Source organism: Trachurus japonicus, chromosome 8, assembly GCF_045865225.1.
Source record: "Trachurus japonicus isolate A0001 chromosome 8, Traja_1.0".
NCBI classification, from domain to species: domain Eukaryota; kingdom Metazoa; phylum Chordata; class Actinopteri; order Carangiformes; family Carangidae; genus Trachurus; species Trachurus japonicus.
Window position 1 is genome coordinate 30,332,266 of NC_140914.1, and position 22,888 is coordinate 30,355,153.

Here is a 22,888-nt window from a genome sequence, read left to right on the forward strand (position 1 = left end):
GTCATAGCCAGAGGAATAGCCTACTGTTTTCAGGTTGCTCGTCCGTGTGTCTCGTCTGTCAAGTTTCACTTGGACCAAAATGATGAACTGATCCGAATTTGGTGGTCTAAGGTCAAAGGTCATTCCTATAACCATTGAGTGAACCATTGAGCTGGAGGATCAGTATTTTTACACAAGAACTCACATGGATTTGTTGCATTAGTGCACAGCTGTCACAGGCTGCCAGGGCTGAACCCAAATGAGACGGTCTAGTTTATGGAGGATTTTTGCTTTGCTGCGTTACCCTTACTGTTACATCTCAAGTCGCCTAGCAACCCTGACAACACATAACTTTTTATTTTTGCAAAAGCTTGACGTTTTAACGCCCGTGGCTTGAACAGTTGTAGCACTGGCTGTTGAACTGAGCTGAAACCCAATAATTAGGTTTAACAGTGTAATCCTGGGGCTCGCTGGCCGTGCCCTTGACTTTCATTACTGTCCTGCAATGAATCTTGGGATAGGTTGAATCCTCTGTGGAAAAGGACACACTGTCAGCTGCATTTGAAGAAGCCTTCGAAATGGGTCTCTTTATGAATTCCCACAATTTGGTTGCTGAGGTAGTCGATCTAACCTGTTTGTTTTTACTCAGAACCATACATCAGAACTTTAAAGGGGACATATTATGGAAATATCCCTTTTTGAAGGCTCTTCAACATATATCTGGGTGTTTGTTTTGACTTCTGGCCCCCAAAATGTGAGAATTGACAAAAAAAATCTGTAATTTTCAGGCTCATTAGGTTGAAATCCATGTGGTTTTACGAGCTGTTCCCTCAGTTGTCATCCAATGATGTCATTAGTTTTCAAATCTGCATAACCCCACCCCTACCTGGTAGCAGTAGAAGGGGCGGGGCAAGCAGTGGTTTATTTGCATTTAAAGGGACAGGCACTGAAACCAGTCGTTCTGAACAGGGCTGTTTTGAGAGGATGAACAGAGCTGTGACGTTTGATCCTTGGGGGATTTTGACCAAATAATGTCACAGACTGGGGACTATTTTCATTTGTGGAAAGGGGGCAGAATGTGTCTCCTTTTAACTTTTAGTTTTTAGCAGGACACATGTTTTACTCAGGTAACATGGCAGGGTGGGCTCAGCCAGTGTTTTCAGACTGAAGCTACACAGAGTTGACATAGTTTTTAAAGTGCCTTACATTAGATTTAGTGTAGACAGACACACTGTCACTGTTAGTCAGGATGAGGAGAAACTCAATTTCTGAATGTGCTGAGAGTCACACATCAGAACTGTCACACAGCTGTGTGCGTGCGTACATGTGGAGGAACTTCAGAAGATAAATGAGTTTTCATATTTTTGGCCTGAGGTTTTCACAGACAGAACACACACACCCACACACACACTCTTTTTTTCTGTCTCAGGTCTTCGACTGTTTAAATTCTTGTCGCATTTAAACTGTAAAACACAGAAACATGAAAACCTCTGGTCTGGTGTGGACTGAGCTGACAGCTCCACAGCCAACACTAAATATGGTCAGGATTCAGAGGCAGACGAGCCGGTCTGTACCATGAAGCAGGATTTAAGGTTGTTGAGGTAATTCAGGTTCAGCCTCAGTCACTACGACAGCCGTTCACCTGTCACTGGGATGGATCACCTTGATCCAGCTGTAACTGAAACCACCTGCAGGTATCACAGGGTTCCCATTGGTTCACCAATTTTCCTGTCATGGAAAACACATGGAAAATGAGAAAAAAGTCAAATGTCCTGGAAAAGCTTGAGTTGAGCTCTATTTGACTTTTTCAGACCCTTCTAGGGATTTTGTTTCCAAAAATAAAACAACGTTTGTGCTGTTCTATGATAAATTTGTCCTAATTTCTAAGCATTTAAAAGATTATTTCATAAATCAGAGCCATAGACTGCACATTTTTAAATCAGATTTCTGGGAAAGAGAATGAGAGAGAGGAATAAACATAGAAACAAACTGATTACATTTACAAAATAAGGTACCATTGTCAAAAAGAACACTTCTCCAAAGCATGAATGGGACAGGGGATGGTGTAAAAACTAATGTCTGTCAGACTGTAGCAGCTGAAAATGTCATGGAAAACAATTCCAAGAAAAGAGTGGGAACCCTGTATCACTGCTGCTTCTCATATGCTGTTAGGAACTGTAAGGAAACCCGAGGGTTAACTGAACCAGGTGATAGCCAGCTTCATAATGCAGGTTATCAGGATCTCAGGCCTCAGGTTTCTTCCCATCATCCTCTGTGTTATTTCTACTCCCCGGAGGATTAGTGGGAGTGACGGAGGGATCTGCTTGATGGTCGTTTTGTGAGGGGTTAACACAAACTGATACTATTAGGAGGATAATGGAGCCTGCTTTGATGAGCTTGTCATGTGTGTGTGTCTGTGAGTCTGTGTGTGTGTGGGCGGTGTCATGAGCGGTTCAATTCCCAGCTCCTTCTGTCTGCACTGAAGTGTTCATGAGAGACATAAAAGGAAATGTGTGTGTGGCTTTGACCATCTGACCTACAAGGTTGAAGTTGAGGTTTTGTCCTGGCGGTCTGGGTTCAAGTCCGGCCTGTGGCCCTTTGCTGCATGTGCTCTTTCCATCTCTCAGTCTCATTATGGCTGAAATAAAGGCTGAAGCCTGAATCTCTTTTTTGATTTAGTCAGACCTGCCCAAAAAGGCAAAGTGCAGTATCTGCATTTTTTACAATTTTTTCTTTGACCAATCAAAAGTGTGGCATATTCTCTTCAATCTGGTAGAATTTGATATTGGTAGTGCAAACATTTCCAGAGTTATTGGGTTTTTAATTTTGCTGTTCATCCAAAAAAGCACTGTGAAACCAAGGCAAAGTGCAGTATCTGCAAAGAGTACTGTACTCCCTACATTCTAGAATTTACTCTATAATTCCATTGGAGTAAAACCAAAGCAAAGTGTTGTATCTGTAGCTAATACCAAGGCAGAAGTGCAGTTATCTGCCATAAAACTGTCAAAATTGGTCAGAAAGACAAACTACAATTATTAAATACTAAATATTAAAATACATTTAATTCAGTCCACCTTTATCTGATCAATTATAGACTTGGTAGTTGTTCATAATTTGATGCTTAAACCTGACAATGAAAAACACAAAAAGCTGTTTTTCTCAGTTTGGCATTTTTACAGATACTGCACTTTGCCTTTGTAGGGCAGAGATGACATCACAGTTATCAGGATTTAGCCATAGCCGGTACAGACCACAAACTAGGTTTTTAACCTATTTTTTGTGATAAACACACCAAAGATGAAGCTGGTCTGGACAGATCTGTTTCAGGTCTATCACAGAGTGAGTCCATGAAGTCCAGGTGGTGTGAGGAGGAAGTGAGGCTCGCCTCCACAGACCAGAGTGTCAGAGTGAAACTGGATCTGGATCTGTTTCTCTCTTTAAATCCTGTGAGAAGCCGAGCTGACATTAAGCTCTTCATCACAGATCAAACACCATCAGCCGGGTCACTCTGCTGTGTTTCACACAGGATGTGGTCGTTTGTTGGTTGGTTGGTAAAGACTCGCACCTCTGACCCAGTCTGGTCTTCATGTCCTCCAGCGACTCAGCTCTTTCTGTAAAAAAACAAAAAACAAAAACAGTCTCCTTCAGGTGGAAACAGCCCCGAAGCTTCATATCTGGAGTTAAGACGTCTGCAACATGCTAACTCCTCTCCGCCAATAAATCCTGGGGAACTAAGAGCAGTTAGACAACCTTGACCCTCCAGCAACTGGAAAGCCTATTACAAAGTGTGTGTGTGTGTGTGTGTGTAGGTGTGTGTGAGTGTGAGGGAGAGATTGTGTATCATGGGATAATCTGTAATTCATTTCTAATTTATGAATGAAAAGGAAAAAAATCTTTTATCTGTAAAATCTAAACAGAAAAACAGTTTTTGTTAGAATAAGAGTTCAAGTTAGAATTGAATTGAAATGAAAAATCAGTCAAAAATATTCAGTTTTCTTTTTTGTTTTTGACCATTTCTTTTGTCATTATTTTGTTTAAAGCAAAACCAGATTCAGATGGTTTTAAAACAGACAGGAAGAGTAAGTATAGTTTGAAAATGTCAAAATAAAAGACACAAATGTCACATTAAAAAAGCACAGGATCCGAAGGTTATGAGATAGTAACAAATACATACTGTATATTGGCCTCACCACATTATTGTGTTGTTCTTTTACTTCAGACATGAAAAGTATATATTATCATAGGAGCTCCAGCCATTGTTCAAGGCTGTAAGTCAGGATGGACAGATAGGGACCATGTTTCCTATACACTATTCCTACTGCCACTGTCTTCACACAACACACACATTTAAAGAATAATGTGAAGGAAGCATCAGCACAGTTATCACAGAAACTGAAGACACATGTTGATTTTTTTCTTTCCAGTTGAATCCAGTGGATGCAGCAGCTCCATGTTGTAGGGTGTTTGATGTGTGTGGCCTGCACTCTTGTGGCCTGAAAAGTGCTCAACACCCAGTGATGCAATAGATTCAGAGGAGCAGAGCCAGGTCTCCACGGGCAACAGAAAGCTCAGAGCCTGACTACATGACACTTACAGGATTGTGAATGTGTATAAATGTGGTTTAAGCAGATATCAGAGAGTCAGATACAAAGGTAAAAATGGAGTGGCTCTTCCTCCAGACTGTTAGACTGAGACACTTCTTTGAATTTGTCCTTTGGGTTGTTGAAGGAAGTTTTACAGCTAATTTTACATTCTGGTTACATGCTGTCATTCTGACATACCGCCATTCCGACATGCCATCGTCCCACCATTCCAACAAGGCTTTTAATATAAGGAAATGTGCGTTACTCAACAGGTGACTCCCTACTCTCTCTATCTATCTGGCCTGTCTAGCCTCTACCTTGTCTTTTTTACTAAACTTAACCAACTCCTTTCATCATTGCCTAAACCTAAACATGACATATCTCATACAGTATAATAGATATCAGTTATCTGATCCAAAATGTAAATTTAAAAACATTTTCATGATGAAAACGAGACAAATCACATAGAACAGATGTCAGACACCTGATCCAACAAGTCAAATTACAAACATTTCCATAACAACGTCCACTGAAAATCATTCATTAATCCAAAACCAAACTTAGTAAGATATTTGAATCTGTCTGGCCTACATGTGACAGATGTGGGACTGCTAACAATATAAGTGACATGATGACCTCATCAGAGCAGCAGGACCAGACGCTGTGGTTCTGTTACTTCCTGTTGTCATTTACATTAGATCCACACTAACAGGCCTCAGCAGTCAGGTGTGTGTTCCTCTAGTTAGGTCTTGTCCTCTGGCTGTGTGTGTGTGTGTGTGTGTTGACTGGCTGACTGTGGCTGACTGATAGAGGCTCTTTATTGCAGGTTAGTGAAAAGCTTAATAAGCAGGTTCCAGATGTTTGCTGTCATGCTTCCGCCCAGAGGGGATTCCTGCAGGCTTACTCAACAATGGCCGTGCTCTCAAATGACAGTCTTTACTTTCCTCACACACACACTCACACGTGGCTACGCATGTGAGACCTGCGCTGTGTCACCAACACACTCCTCTCTGTCCAGTCCCGACCATCGTCTGTACCCCAGTCTCAACCCCTGAACCCAGTGTGCACACACACAGGAGTGTGTATTACCAAAGTGAAGCTGCAGGATGTGCTGATCAGTTCATAGTTCAGCTGTCGAGAAACGGTTTTGTATGATGTGTAGAAAAGGTACCACGTGAGTGCTGCTAAGCAACAGCATCCAGTTGCAGAATTATTTGTCTTGGTGAAGGCAAATAAACAATGAAGTGCCTAGGTTTGCAAAACTCCAGGAATTTTCAAAGTTGGAAACTTTCCATGGGAATTAATGGGAATATATGGGAATAAACAGGAATAAATCCGAAATTTACAAAATTGAAGGTTGGCTCTTAACAGGGAACTTAAATATAGTTGGGTAAAATATATTGTAAGGGGGGGTTAATATTTTACTCAACGATTATGTTTTTGTTGTTCAGTAGAAGAATTGATTGTTCATACAAAAATTAAAACTTGATAAAGTTCTACTCACAAATAAATCTAAAACAAAATATTTGCATTCATGTTTGAATATGATACAGTTTGTTTAAATTACCCCCAATTTCCAGTTAATTCCTATAAATTCCCATAAGTTCCCATGGAAAGTTTCCAATTTGGAATATTTCCAAAATTCCCCAACTTAACTTCCCATGGAAAGTTTCTGGAAATTTACTGGAAATTTTCCGCCCTTTTGCAACCCTAGAAGTGCCTAATACTGTTAACTAACATGGCGCTGTCACACAGGTTAATGTACACTGTATTGAGTGCTGGTTATGTGTTATGATACACTAAGTGTGATTTACCATAGTCAAACATGATACTGTTGCAGATTATTGAAACAGAAAACACCAAAATGAACTTTGCATGGTGTATGATGAACTTGGTCTTTAAATGTAAGAATAGAATCAAACTATAAACTCAAGTTGGTCCACATCACATAACACAGTTTTATAAGGTATTGAAATTGTAATGTATTATGTGTGGGCTTTTATTCTCCTCTCAGTTAGTGTGCAAATTAATGAGCATCACAACACATGATGTAAACATGGTGGATTGCAGCAAAAATGCAAATTTACACCACAATAAGCCACAATAAACAAATGTGAAAATTAAAAAGACAACTGCATTCTGCTGCACAATTCACAGGGATGACAGGTGCTTTAAGCTTTCAAGGCTGAAACCAGGATGACTGTTTTATGTCAGTTTGTGTGTGTATGCATGGACCTCCACTGAGCTCTCTGTCTTTTGTCCACTATTCAGCTTTTTTAATTATCGAATGTATTATTTGTATGTTGATAACCCAAAATTTTGTATTATTTTCTTTTAGGGTGACTTTCAACACCAGTCCAGGGACAACAGATGCAAAATAGCCTTTGGCTAATTCTGGCATGTTTACATTTGTTTAAATGTTTTTATTAATGTGCAATGTCCCTGATCCTTAAACCTTTAAATAAATAAAAATAAATAAATGTGATTGGACTGTGTTTGAGTAGAGATGTATTCCTCTGATTTTGTGGACTGTGTGTAACCACCCTCTCTCCCTCTCTCCCTCTCTCCCTCTCTCCCTTTCTGTGTAGTGATTGAAGAGAAGGGAGTGAAAATGAAGCTGACAGTCATCGACACTCCAGGATTTGGAGACCAGATCAACAACGAAAACTGGTAAGTGTCAGGAGGGTTGTTGGAGACAAGAAGGTGTGAGCAGCAGGAGACGGTGCTCTCCACATCTGGATCATCTAATATTTGTGAAAATCTGTACAGCTGGATAGCATCTGCTGCAGGACTCAGTCTTCTTGGCAATTGAAATAGTTATTTTGACACTGGCTGTAATTGTTGGGTCATTGTCATGCTGCAGAATAAATGTGGGACCGATCAGAGACCTCTATTGCAAAAATCGAAGCATCTGAAGTGCCTGAAATGTATGCACAGTACATAGTGTATCAAAACATGCTGCTTTTTATAAGTGTCATAATGTTATAATATGCTGAAAACAAAAATTATTATGGGTCTTTTGCATGTTTTTATTCACATTTACACGGTATCAGTGGAAATGAAGAGGACCCAGAGACCGTTCATGTCTCTTTTTAATTATTAGGAGAAGTAGTATACTGTACTATATTCCCATGCTCAGCTGCTCATGCTGCAATACTGACACAAGATCACATTTCTCCTCACCTCTCCTCCTCTGTGAACTGTGTTCCTAACTGGTGATAAACCTGTTTAACACTTGCTCTCTTCTCCAGGACATGAGTTCACATCAGAGTTCACACTGTATCACATTATATCTAGAAGACCAGTCTTCCAGTTGGTTTTTGCCTTTTCTTGACAACAAATAGTAAACTTCTCTTCTCTCCTCTCCTTCACTCTCCTCTCCTCTCGTCTCCTCTCCTCTTTTCTGCTCCCCTCTACTCCCCTCCCCTCCCCTCCCCTCCCCTCTACTTCCCTCCACTCTACTCTCGTCCCCTCTCTTCTCCTTCACTCTCCTCTCCTCTCCTCTCCTCTCCTCTCCTCTCCTCTCCTCCCCTCTCCTCCTCTCTCCTCTCCTTCACTCTCTTCTCCTCCCCTCCCCTCCCCTCCCCTCTCCTCTGCTCCCCTCCCCTCCCCTCTACTCTCATCTCCTCCACTCTCTCCTCTCCTCTCCTCTCTTCCTCCTTCTTCTGCTCCCCTCTCCTCTCCTCTCCTCCTCCTCTCCTCTCCTCTCCTCTCCTCTCCTCTCCTCTCTTCTGCTCCCCTCTCCTCCCCTCCCCTCCCCTCCCCTCTACTCTAATCTCCTCCACTCTCTTCTCTTCTCTCCTCTCCTCTCCTCTCCTCTCCTCTCCTCTCCTCTCCTCTCCTCTCCTCTCCTCTCCTCTCCTCTCCTCTCCTCTCCTCTCCCCTCCTCCCCTCCCCTCCCCTCTCCTCTCCTCAGCTGGGAGCCCATAGTGAAGTATGTCAATGAGCAGTATGAGAAGTACCTGAGGGAGGAGCTGCATGTGAACCGTAAGAGGAGGATACCGGACAGCAGAGTCCACTGCTGCATCTACTTCCTGCCTGCCACAGGTCACAGGTCGGTGCCGGCTCCCTTCACCCTCTGTTGTTCTCTAGAGTCCTTTTCACACATTCACCTCCATCCTCTCACCCGTCTGTGTCCAGGTTACGCCCCATCGATGTGGAGTTCATGAAGAGGCTGGGGAAGATCGTGAGCATCGTGCCAGTCATCGCAAAAGCCGACACACTCACCATCGAGGAGAGACAGGAGTTCAAGGAGAGGGTGAGGGACACACACACCACCTAACACTGTGCATTGTTTCAGCCTCATAACACAGGTAAAGTGACAGACGCACAGTTTTTATTGTGACGCTTTGGTTCATGTAGATGCAGCAGCACAAAAAATTTAAGGTTGAATCACTCAGAGATGCATATTGTGTGTTGAAACTAGGCTCCTCCATAGCCTCCAGTGTGAACCTGCCCTGAACTTGTCTGACCTGTGTTTAACCTTTGACCATTTGTCAGATAAGACAAGACTTGGCAGCCAACGGGATTCACGTTTACCCCCAGAAAGAGTACGACGAGGATCCAGAGGAGCACATCCTCAACGAGAGGATCAGGGTAATGTCTGCACGCTGCTCTCCCTGCTGTATCACACTGTTTATCACTACTTGTCTTGTCCTGTTTCAGTATATTATATATTCTATATGTCATATATTACATAACATAGTATATAATTTATCAGAGTTGGACAAAATACACAACTTCTTGAGTGAAAGTGCAGATATTCCTTGTCAAATATTCCAATACAAGTCAAAGTAGCTAAGTCAGCTTATGTGAAACCACTAAATATTTGTTAAAAAAAAACAAAAAAAAAACTTAAGTATTGAAACTACTTTAAAAAATCTCAGACATGATTTTTCACCATCCCAAGTGTAATTAAGAATACACTGATGAGGATTCTGCTACATCATTTGAAAAACAATCTGTACATTAGCTCAAAAATAATATGAACAACCAAAAATAGCTGCTGAGCACAGAAAATGTGAAACCGTGTCTTAAGCAGTCATTTCAACTGGTGTGTGGCTGCAGCTGTGCAGAATATTCCTATTTCTGCAGCTGCAGCTGATGAACATCCGTCTGTTTGTTTCACTTCCTGCATCTTTGTTAGCACCCAACATATTACAAAAGAAATGAAAAGAAAAAAGTGCATCTGTGACAAATTCTCTCCCTGCCGAAGCCAATGGTCAAACGGCACCGCTATCGTACATGAACCACCAACATTAAAGGACAATTCCAGGCGAATTCAACTCAGGGGTGTATTTTCATATCATTTTAGGTCTAAAAGAATGAATCTGAAGATTTTCAGTTTAATTGCTCCTGTTTTGCGGTAGTTGCGTCTGTCCCCGCATCGCCACGGCAGTGATGAATGGGAGTGGATGTAAGTTCCGCTGTTTAGGCTGTTTCCAGCCCTCAAAGCCGCAATTTTTTTCCACAGACAGCGTCAGATGGCTACTCAAACATGCACCAAGAAGTTTATTTACTTCAAGCAAGCCGACATGTTTGTAAAAGTCGATCTAATTCAAAGTCTCCCGGAGTCTCGCGCGAGACCCAGTTGCCGTGCGCGGTGTGTTCAGGTGCAGTGGGAAAAGCTACCGTTTGTGTCATAAACACAGGAATATCAACTCTTTACTTGCTTTAAGTAAAAAAAAACTTCTCGGCGCATCTTTGAGTAGCCATCTGACGCTGTCTGTGGAAAAAAATGTACACTTCAAGCAAGTAAAGAGTTGATATTCCTGTGTTTATGACACAAGCGGTAGCTCCTACTGCACCTGAATACACCAGCACTGCAACTTCGGGCTCGCGCGAGACTCCGGGAGACTTTGAATTAGATCGACTTTTACAAACATGTTGGCTTGCTTGAAGTAAATAAACTTCTCGGTGCATGTTTGAGTCGCCATCTGATGCTGTCTGTGGAAAAAAATTGCGGATTTGAGGGCTGGAAACAGCCTAAACAGCGGAACTTACATCCACTCCCATTCATTGCTGCCGTGGCGATGCGCGGACAGATGCAACTACCGCAAAACAGGAGCGATTAAACTGAAAATCTTCAGATTCATTCTTTTAGACCTAAAATGATATGAAAATACACCCCTGAGTTGAATTCGCCTGGAATTGTCCTTTAAGTTTTGTTTTCTCTGTATTTGCTCAAGCAGGGATGAGCATGATGTAGTACAGCTATGGCAACACGGCTCAGACAAACCATACATGAATCAGCAGAAACAGTTTGGTTTCTTTTAGTCCAGGCAATCTAGCTCATTTTGGACCCAAAAATAGAACTAATTGTAATAGAATGTTTTTCACCATACATAATTTCTATGAGGTGTCTAGAACAACATACCAAAAGTCCTAAGAAATCCTAGTTGGGGAAATATGTTTAATTCGCATCATTATTTACTGTATAAAGTCTATGGTGCCGACAACAATACACCCCAATGGGGCTATTTTTTTCCTTTTCGCCTATCACAATGAAACTTTACATAATGAAAGTATCCATGAAAAGTAACATTTTTTGTATTACAAGTTTCTTTGAAAATGAAATTGAATATGCAAACGGGCCTTACACTAATCAAATATGCCCAAAATACACCCAAATAGACTTTTTTTTTTCCTTTACTCCTACCACAATGAAACTTTACACAATGAAAGTAGACATGAAAGGTAACATTTTTTGTATTACAAGTTTCTTGGAAAATGAATTTTAATTTGCCAATGAGCAAAACACTTATGGAATACTGTATGGCCAAAATACACCCGAAAAGGCTTATTTTCTTCCTTTACTCCTACCACAATCACACTTAACACAAGAGGTTTCCAACAGTTTCTTGGAAAATTCATTTTAAATATGTAAATGAGCTCAACACTAATTGACTTATGGTCAAGAAGCCATAAAGCCACAAGCAGCAAAAACAGGGGCCAAATAACTTAGTTCTTAGTCCCGCTCATATGTTGTTGAACATACCCTGGCTCACAATGGCTACTAAAAATCATCCAAAGTGTGGGAAATAAATAAAGGTATTTGTTTTACACCTACCATATTTTTTGGGTGGTTTAGCTCTTTTGTTTGAAACGGGAAAAAGTCGCAAATTTGCTGCTATCTTAAAAAAATAATAATAATAAAAAAAAGGTTCGACGATCAGTCGACTATGGCAAAATCTGACGAATCAGATTCGACTATGAAAATCCTTAGTCGAAAACAGCCCTACTCATTTGCATATTGAAATTCATTTTCCAAGAAACTTGCAATACAAAAAATGTTACTTTTCATGTCTACTTTCATTATGTAAAGTTTCATTGTGGTAGGAGTAAAGGAAAAAATAGCCCCATTGGGGTGTATTGTTGTCGGCACCATAGACTTTATACAGTAAATAATGATGTGAATTAAACATATTTCCCCAACTAGGATTTCTTAGGACTTTTAGTATGTTGTTCTAGACACCTCATAGAAATGATGTATGGTGAAAAACATTCTGTTACAATTAGTCTGTCGTAAAACGCTATTTTGCCAGGACTATTTGGTATCAGAATTTAGCACAAAAAAAAAGAAAATTTATCAGCTGATGTGAGAGCAAGATACTCAAACAATGTACTTTAGTACAATACTTAAGTAAATTTGCTTCATTACTGTCCAGCACTGTATGGTGCTCATGTTGTAACTCCAGCCACATACAGTATATACACTCAATCTTTTGCAATGGGGAAAACACTAGAGATAAGATAAAATGAAATAAAATAAACAAGTGTAATGGGATAAAATAAAATAAGAATGAATGAATTACTATATAGTAAGGGCATTTTAGCAGATATTTGACCAATCTGGGAACTAAATCCTTACCAAGAAATTTCTTCACAGTTGTCTTTAGGAACATGCGTAGTATGATGTCTTAAAATGTTGAAATTCAACTCCCGTGGGAAACCCCCTAAAAATCTACTCAAAGTTGGGGTACCCGTAACTGGGTTTTTGAACATTCCGAAATGTTAAATTTGGCCTTAGGTAACTTGTGAGGGGTCAAACTAGGGGTTTTTCATGATTCTGAGTTGATCGCAAACATTAGTTTTACACCCAAAACACTCCTTGGTGGAGAAAAAAACAACCACACCCAATTTTCTTGTTCATCGGAACCCCCATCACCACCACCAATAGAATGTATTACAGAGAAGCCATTCCTTAGCATTGCAGAGGTTGTGTTACATAATACTACTAAATACTCAATATAATATAACTTTTATTCTACCTTTTTTTCTACAGGACATTATACAGACCCTCCAGGATTTTGTGGTGTCGCTAAATTTATTTAAAAAGTTATTATAAATGTCATTTATTATGCGAGAGAGAAAAGACAGTGGACATGCACCAGATTTCACATACCAGCAACAACTGAAACAAGTTTTTTCGAAATGAAGATAGGAAAAGTACAAAAAATACACAGTGGTGCTACATTGATTGCAAACATGATCATGTTAATCTGCACACACACTGAGCATCAATCTCCATCGAGCATCCAGGCTCTTTTTGAAGAATGGAAAAAGATAGATGTTGCAGTGTGTCACAAACTTGTTCATTCCAGCTTGGGCCTATTGCTTGGTCATGACCGTATGGTAACTGTTGTAGTGTATTATGGGATTTGTAATGTGAGTAATGGGAATATTGGTGGGCCATTATTAACATAATATTTTTCTTGAAGGCCATATAAAAGTGTATCGCAGGACAGATCTGGCCCCCAGGTTTTTGGCATGAGATTGACGTGTGTGCTAGATTAATGTCCAACAATGTAAAAAGGTAGAATATAAGTATTCAGTAGTAATAGTAGACGTTTTTTTTGTGACATTAAAGAAAACTTCTTTCATGCACAGGAATAGCTGATCTCTAATGTATTCTATTGAGTACAGTAGATCACCGCCTAAACCTAACTGCAAAAATCCTTGCGATGACAATAGGCCTACGCCATGTTTTCCTAGCTTGATAGCTAATGGAGCAGTCAGCCAGCATTTAGGAAAATAAAATGGTCAGATGGTCATCAGATTCAGTCGCACATAGGAGTTGGCTAACTAACCATATTATTTACTACTAGCCAACTAATTTTGGTAAGACTTTGATGCCTATCTCTATAATGCATTATAACCATACTTATAATGAGTTATAATGTGGTTATAGCATTGTATAACTATAATTATAAACAGTCATACATTATCATAAGGCTTTATAACAATAATCATAACACACTGTAAAGCATTTTATTGTGACTTATAAGGTCAGGTATTATAATACGTTATAATTGTTAGTAACTTGCTGACAATGCCCACATTGATAATACATTATAAATGTAGTTATAATGTGTTATAATTGGCTTATAAAAGTGTATAACCATCATTATAAATACTTATTAATGATCATAAGACTTTATAACAATTAGCATAACACATCATAGAGCATTTTATAATGGCTTAAGGTCAAGTATTACAATAGAGATATAATGCTCTATAATGTGTTATGCTTATTGTTATAAAGCCTTATGATAATTTATGAGTGTTTATTATGATAGTTATACACGACTATAAGCCAATTGTAACACATTATAACTATATTTTTAATGCATTATCGATGTGGGCATTGTCAGCGAGTTCCTAATAGTTATAACATATTAATACCTGACCTTATAAGTCAAGATAAAATGCTTTATAGTGTGTTATGATTATTGTTATAAAGCATTATGATCATTTATGAGTGTTTATAACTATAGTTATACAGTGCTATAACTGCATTATACCTTTTATTATAATAACCTATTATAAGTATGAAAATAATGCATTATAGAGATAGGCATCAAATAAAGTATTACCACAATTTTTAAGTTTCTTATGCATGTTATCAACGCAATGACATGACATATTTCAAGTTCTTGAAAAAAAAAAGGAGATAACACACATAAGGTGTAAAAAGTAGTATGTCTGTCAATGATCTAAGGTTGTAAATGGCTTCAACATGTCTAGCACTAGCTAACTCCAAAATTCCTCACTTTTAATGCTAACCAACTACAACTACCACTAAACAATACTTAGGCCGATTTACCATGGCAATAAATAAAAAGTAGAAGAAAGCAACCTTTAAATGTACATGTACCCAATAGTGAGAAGTGTGTGTGTCTGTGTGTAGGCTATGTTTCCGTTTTTACTGGTATGTGAAATCTGGTGTGCACCTCATGTCTTTCCTTCTCTCTCGCTCCCGATCCGCATACAACTTAATGTTATATGAAAACAATAACTAGTAATAAAAACACAGACATGCAAAAAAACGTAATGGAAAAACTGTTGCCACAGCTGACCACAGCTAGCCACGGCGGTCTATGATAGCAAATTTGCAGAAAAGTTGCAGTGGCAAGGCCAAAGAATTCATGATTGAATTTGCATTAATAGTTGCAATCGTGACATCACAAAATCCTGGAGGGTCTGTATAATGTCCTATAGAAAAAAGGCTATAGAATATAAGTTATATTGAGTATTTAGTAGTGACACAACCTCTGCGATGCTAAGGAATGGCTTCTCTGCAATACATTCTATTGGTGATGGTGATGGGGGTTCCGGTTCCGATGAACAAGAAAAGTGGGTGTGGTTGTTTTTTTCTCCACCAAGGAGTGTTTTGGGTGTAAAACTAATGTTTGCGATCAACTCAGAATCATGAAAAACCCCTAGTTTGACCCCTCAGAAGTTACTTAAGGCCAAATTTAACATTTCGGAATGTTCAAAAACCCAGTTACGGGTACCCCAACTTTGAGTAGTTTTTTAGGGGGTTTCCCACGGGAGTTGAATTTCAACATTTTAAGACATCATATTACGCACGTTCCTAAAGACAATTGTGAAGAAATTTCTTGGTAAGGATTTAGTTCCCAGATTTTCATATGTTGCCCTTACTAATAGTATAAAAATCAAATAAAATGGGTAAAGTAAAATAGATAAGTATAATGTATAGATCAAGGGGATAGCGAGGGATACTGCAATTAAGATAATAAATAGTTTTATGAAATAATATAAAAAGGTAGGTTATTTGTTATAAGCAGTTGTTTTTTTACAGTAACAGTGCAGAGACTGGAGACAGTGCAGATGTCTGTTTTTAGCTCAACCTGACTAACACACACTCACTGTGTAACAGGAGAGCATTCCCTTCGCTGTGGTGGGGACCGACAAGGAGCACCAGGTGAACGGGAACAAGGTGCTGGGCCGTAAAACAAAGTGGGGAATCATTGAAGGTAAGAGAGCAGTGTAACACTACACACACCTGCTATCACCATTCACCTGTTACAGCTACGTTACAGTCTGGACTCTCAAGAAGCTTTAATAAATTCTCCACAGTCACAGAGATGAGATCCACCTCTGTGTCTCTGTACCTGCATCTTTGAAAATAATTTGGCCTTTACAGTGAATTGAATCCACCACAGTTTCCAGCTGTTGTTTTCATCTCAACAGTGACAGACGGGGACAGGTCTTTATTTCTAACTGCCTCTGTTTGATATGTAGAATCGGTCAAATATACCCCTTTCCCACTGGCCAAAAAACTTGTTTAAACCCGCTAACAATCGGCTTTTGGTGGCAGTGGGAAAGGCACACCGAGCCGCGTCGACCCGCGTCGACGCGGGTCAAACGACTCGGCAAGCGACGCGGGTTAAAATCGCCTTTAATCGGCTCGGCTCTGATCGGCTTGCAGTGGGAACGCCAGACCCGCGTCAACCCGCTAATTTACGTGATGACACTGAACGTTACGTGACGCTACGTCATCGTGCCGGTCGCGTCTCATATCACGTACCAAAACAAAGCTCTGCTCCGCTCTGCTCTCATCCGAGACTGGAATCAAAAGATCAGAGAACACTGACCAAAAACGATAGAAAAAAAGAAAAGAAAAGAAGCGACAGTCTGTTTAACTGACGTGTTGTGCCGTGGACGTCCATCATCCGGCCGCAGCAGACTCTCTGTCCTCCGTGGTCCTGGTGCTCCAGGTCAGTCAGCCAGAGAGTCTGCCTCGGCGGACGGACACTCTGCGGCGGGCGGCTGTGGCATGACTGTGTGTGTCTCTTGCACCGTGGATGAGAGCGGGGCGACTGGTTTATGCTCTGTCTGATCCCCCCGGGGGGGTCAGACTCGGCTCATTTTGGTCAATGGGAAAGGGGCCAAATGCCGATTGTTAGCGGGTCGACCCGCGTTTAAAAAACCCGCGTCGACCCGCTAATTTTAGTGGGAAAACGGCTATAGTGACATTTTAAGGGGAGACACAGGGTAAAGTTTTTAACTAACACATCACCATGAAATTTCACTTACATTAAGACAAATATTTCGTGTATTACAAGTTTTGTCAAATTTACTGTTTAAATATGTAAATGAGGCAATATCTGATGAAATATGCACTAATTTGCATACATTTACAGAACCGAAATCTGAACAATGGATAACGCCCCTTTCAAAATTCTTGTTTTATTTTGTTGACATATTAGAGTCAGAAGTTTTTACAGAAGGGATTTTGGATATCTCTTTTTATCACTTTGTAAATGAGAAAATACTGTCACCAGCTCTGAAAAATCTAATTTTGCCATGTTTTTAGGAATCAAATGTTGTATAAATCAGGCTGTGAATGATATATCAACAAAGCCCCTCTGTAAAAACCTTCAGAATATAGACAGGAATAAAACTGGAAGGTTTGGTGTCTGTAAGTGCTGCTGAAGTGGAGAAAATTACAATTTTTGGAGCTACATGATTGTTCAGGAGAGAGAGAGAGCTTTACAATGATACCTGACATGACATGGGTCAGACAACAGTAGCATGTTAAAGCAGAAGTAAGTGATATATTTGTGTTAATATAAGTCTTAAATAGTTATATCTTCCGACAGCAATCACTTACATAGAGTGTTTGGACTGAAACACGGGTCTGTCAGTCACTCTGCTCTGCTCTGAGCCGAGGAGAAAACATTTATCGTATCCTACAGTTTTTATCCAATGAGGAGAGAGAACGGCATGCAGGGCTGTGTGTGCAGCCAAGGAACGCCGTGAATGTGGCGACGTAGGGACGAGGACTGTTATGGTGCGTTCAAGGAAACTCGTACACCGGTCGGAAGTTACGAGTGGCCGTTATAGTGACTTTCACCGGTAAAACAGGTCGGAAAAACACGAGTGGGTTGCCTGGAACGCTACAAAGTCGTAAGTTGTGACTTGAAGCTGTAATTTACGATTTCAAAAGCCTGCCTGGAACGCAGCATTAGCGAAAACGACCGGACCACTTACTTCTGCTTTAACTTTTTGTAAATTTAGGAGAAATCTACTGACGAAAGAGACAAAATGAAGTAAAATAAAAACCTTAATGTGGATTTTCTACCATTTCTTTTGATTTTTCTGAAAGAATACATGTTAAGGAAGAAAACTAGCCCAAAATCTCAAAATTGAATAGTGCATGAAAAAACAGTGTTTTTGCCTCTAGTGTCTGGCCTTAATTTATAGCACAACTTCATTCAGTGTCTCCTAAAACCAGGTTTTACAAAGTGCTTTGATGTACTTACCATATTTTTATCAGATGACTCAAAAAAAAAACAGTCAGTCGATGAGAAGAGGAAATAACTCAACTCTGATGTTTAACACAACACACAGAGCAGACTCTGTGAATGCTCCATATGTCCATATTCTCACTGTCATGAGTAATCAGTCTGTTCCTCTCTCCACAGTTGAAAACGTGGCACACTGTGAGTTTGCCAACCTGAGAGACCTGCTCATCAGGTGAGTGGGATAGAACACACAGCAAACACCCAGACATGCCAAGTATGATCATTGGATGATATCACAAAACAACTAAAACTAACACTGAAAGAAAAAAGAAAACGCTATTAACACTGCTTTAAGAACAAATACTTTGTCGGGGGTCTGATTTAACTTCCTAGAAATATTATGTCAATGTTCCTTAGTGATTTAAAAATATATATACAGGTGCATCTCAATAAATGAGAGTTATCATGGAAAAGTTCATTTATTTCAGGAATTCAGCTCAAATAGTGAAACTCATATATACTGTTGCCCATAAAGTTGGAATAATTTTGTTTTCAGACACATTCCTATTTGTATTCCTCTATCAACGATCATTTCATGAGAAGAGGTAAAACAAATATTTCATTCCAACTTTATGGGCAACAGTGTACTATACAGTATTCATTACACAGAGACTGAAAAAGTCTTTATATGTTTTAATTGTAATGATTATGTCTTACATTTAATGGAAACCCCAAATTCAGTCACTATAGTAACCTAATGATGTCACACTCTAATTAGCTCCAAACACCTGCAAAGGTTTCCTTTAAAGAGTCTGTATTTTACTCAAATTTACTGACGTCAAAGCTGTGTAAGTCGTAACATCCGCTGCTGTCACATCCATGTGCGAAGCAAATGTAAATAAAATGTCAAAGCAGCAACGTGACTTCCTAACATTGTGCAGTTGTTGTCACAATGACAAGCCGTCATGGCGTTGGTATCGCCAGTGGTGGACAGTAACGGAGTAAATTTACTTGAGTACTGTACTTACAGTAAGTACATATCCAGAGGATTTGTACTTTACTTGAGTATTAGACTTCTTTGGTACTTATTACTCGTACTTGAATACATTTCCAAGACAAATATTTTTACTTTTACCCGAGTTAATTTCTAGAAAGGTTGAAAAGTACTCGTTACTTTCAGATCTGCTCTTTTTTTTGTCTAAAATCCTATTGGACACAAGCTGTGTTTGTCAGAGAAGGAAACCCTAACCCCTAAAAGCAGCACATCAGTGCAGCTGCTTTCAAAGAGTTCATTCTCACAAACAAGAGTTAAAAGCTCCTTAAATTCATTTAGAAAAAATTATAGTAATTCATTGATGTGAAAAATAAGAAATTTACTCTTACTCTTACTTTTACTTAAAGTAAATTTAAAAGCATGTACTTTTGGATACTTAGTATCTTTAAAAGCAAGTACTTTTTTACTCTTACTCGAGTAACATGTCGACTGAGCTACTTTTACTTGAGTAAATTTTGACCAGTAGTATTTGTACTCTTACTCAAGTACTGGGGTCGAGTACTCTGTCCATCTCTGTGTATTGCAATATCCTCCGAAATTGTATTATCTTATTCTATTCTAAAAATAGCTTGCACCGACGATCAAAGCCTACTCTTGCTTAATCTGCTGCTTTATCTGAAGTGTTGATCCATTACAGTATTAGTAATAGCCAACTTTATACACCAACTCAGATTGAGAGTATAATGAGTATGCAGTAGTGAATGTTTGTGTATGTGTGTGTGTTTCTGCACAGGTCTCACCTGCAGGACCTGAAAGACGTGACACACAACATCCACTACGAGACCTACCGCGTACGACGGCTCAACGAGAGCAACATGGACTTCAGCGACCTGGGCCTGACCCCCTGGCCGCTGGAGAACGGGACTGCTGACAAATGTGAATCAGAGAGCCACCTCTGATCTCTCCATCGTCCAATCAGAGCGAGAGTTTTTTTTGTTTTTTTTACCACATCAAACATGAGGTGGAGAAATGATTTTTTTTTTTTCTTGTTTTTTTTTTCTTCTTCTTTTTTCATTATGGGACCAACTAGTGGATCATTTTTTGTCTTGAGTCTTACACAGGAAGTGCATCAAATATGAATATATTTTTGAATGTGAGCTGGTATGTGTTTTTGTGGAAGGATGGTGACATGTAGTGGGGGGCAGGGCGGGGGAAGGGGAGCAGCCAGCACAACAACAACAACAACAACACCAGTGGTGTCAGAAGTATGTGGACGACCCAGACCCCATCATCACATGCAGTTACACTTCCACCTCCCATACAGTTTCTGTGACTACATGAGGCTCCGGTGGCCTCTGCTGCACAAACACCAGCTGTTCATACAACTCCTCCAATTAGACAAGAAGGACTTTAATCCCCCCCCCGTCCCTCCCGTCCCTCCCGTCCCAGTCGTGGAGACCAGACATCATCAGACTGGAGAGACCGCTGGACCCTGAGGCTGCTGCAGCAGGTTCATACTCACACAGGTGCAGTGTTTGGGGGTGTCCACATACTTCACCACAGCGGGTGCTTGCTTATCAGCATTTCCTGATGAGGTCACATGGGTTCAAAGAGAAATGTTGAATTAATTTAAAGGGATAGTTCACCCAAAATTGAAATTTGGCTTCTCTGAGTTACAGGGGGTCTCGGCATAGCAATGCATGTCCATATAACGGTTGCAAATGGATACCAACTGTCTTCGTAACAAAAAGACACACCAAAAAACATTCAAATACCTCCATGCTGCTCGTATGTAATGTCCGTCTTGTATTGAAGCCCCGAAATGCGAAATTGTCCCGAAAAAAATTAAATAAGTCCAGATTTCAAGCTTGTTTTGTAGCGGAAGCTTCTCGAAGCTCCTCTTCCCGATTCGGGAAGAGCTTGAAATATAGACTTATTTAATTTTTTTCGGGACAATTTCACATTTCGGGGCTTCAACACAAGACGGACATTACATACGAGCAGCATGGAGGTATTTGGATGTTTTTTGGTGTGTCTTTTTGTTTACGAAGACAGTTAGTATCCATTTGCAACCGTTATACAGTATGGACATGCACTGCTACGCCGAGACCCCCTGTAACTCAGAGAAGCCACGGAGGACTCTGAAACTTCTCCCAGCCTTTAGTCGACATGAGGGTGAGTAGATAATGAGTGAAATTTCAATTTTGGGTGAACTATCCCTTTAACAGCAATCAAATCTGTCCCCCATGCTGCTGTGTGCAGTGCTGCCCTCCGTTCAGACTGTGTGACCGTTTGACCCCGTGAGAACCGAGCGGTGTCACAATGTGCAGGTTTTGGTTTAAGTTGCTTTTTATAAAAACGAAAAACAAAAAAAGGCCTTTTATCATTAGAACCGAGTAAACTGCAGATGATGTAACTCGTAGAAGATGGTGAACTCTGTGATTGGAGGGTTTTGGAGGACACTGAGAGCTGAGCTTTAGTGTTTAGTGCTTGGAGAGGCTTGTAGTCCAAGTGGAAGTGCCAAACTAACAGAGACCTGATTGAAGAGATTATTTTAGCCAGTGTAGGAAATCCCATGTGTACATGCTGCAGATCAGTAACCAGACTTCAGGATCTGAACTAGTCTAGACCGCTGTGCTAGTCTCAGTGTGTGAGGCTGCAGGTGAGGCTCCGTGTGGTCGTCTCGCTCACTGCTACAAAAACACCAGCTGCTCATACACTCCTCCAATTAGACAAGAAGGACTTTAATCCCCGTCCCCCCCGTCCCAGTCGTGGAGACCAGACATCATCAGACTGGAGAGACTGCTGGAACCTGTTTACTTAAAGGGATAGTTCAACATTTTAGAAAATTGGCCCATTGCCATTATCGCTATAGTCATAGCAGTAGGTTTGTTACCTTTTTTTTGTTGGTGTAAGCTATTTTTAGCACGGCGTAGCAGAGCCGTGAGCTGCTCAGAGCTACGCTACGGAGGCTAATGGGATTTCTTGGTTTCCATCATCAAACTCATCAAATACACAATCCAATAACTCCAAAACACTCTGGTGGACAAGTTGTGACCTGCACATTCACCACGCTATGAGATAATAACACAACGTGACTGAGTTGTTTTAGAGGTAAATACAGAGACTGCTTGCCGAAAAACTGTCCTTGAAGGCAACACGCATCAGCGGTTTTGCATGAATTTGCCTCTAAAACAACTCTGTCTCGTAACGTTCCGTTATTATCTCATAGCGTGGTGAATGTGCAGGTCACAACTTGTCCACCGGAGCGTTGTGGAGTTGTTGGATTATGTATTTGATGAGTTTGATGAGGGAAACCAAGAAATCCCATCCCATTAGCCTCTGTAGCGTAGCTCTGAGCAGCTTGCGACTCTCCTCCGCCGTTCTAAAAATAGCTTGCACCGACAATTAAAGGTAAGGAACCTACTGCTATGACTATAGGGATTATGGCAATGGGCCAATTTGCCAAAATGTTGAACTATCCCTTTAAAGGGACAGGGGGGGTTATTGGACGTGAGGTAGTTGGTGTGTAACCTGCTGCCTCCAGGCTAGCCGTGAGCACCAGCAGTGGTTGGACTGGTGTTTTATCGTGTGTTCTGGCCCACACGATACGTTTCTAAGTGCTTAGTTGAGAACCAGTTTGTGTGATATTCATTTCCTCAGTTACGTTTATTATGCATATATTCCAAAGATACGTTTCATCTGAGACAACCCATGTTTATTCAACATCTTCCATTCCCAATGGTTGTGTACCGGTGAGCGCTGAGCAGCCCGCTGAC

General features: G+C 40.4%; 1 protein-coding gene across 1 annotated transcript in view; it reads left to right on the top strand.

Moving 5' to 3' along the window:
- septin12 (septin 12) overlaps positions 1-20,710 on the top strand; it is a 112,038-nt gene extending 91,328 nt beyond the window's left edge. The window contains exons 5-11 of the mRNA XM_085785154.1: positions 7,151-7,232; positions 8,479-8,616; positions 8,703-8,820; positions 9,063-9,158; positions 15,745-15,841; positions 18,296-18,347; positions 19,903-20,710. Coding sequence (XP_085641280.1) covers positions 7,151-7,232; positions 8,479-8,616; positions 8,703-8,820; positions 9,063-9,158; positions 15,745-15,841; positions 18,296-18,347; positions 19,903-20,068 — 749 coding nt within the window. The 3' untranslated portion in view covers positions 20,069-20,710. The remainder of the gene's footprint in view (positions 1-7,150; positions 7,233-8,478; positions 8,617-8,702; positions 8,821-9,062; positions 9,159-15,744; positions 15,842-18,295; positions 18,348-19,902) is intronic.
- The last annotated feature ends 2,178 nt before the right edge of the window (positions 20,711-22,888 follow it).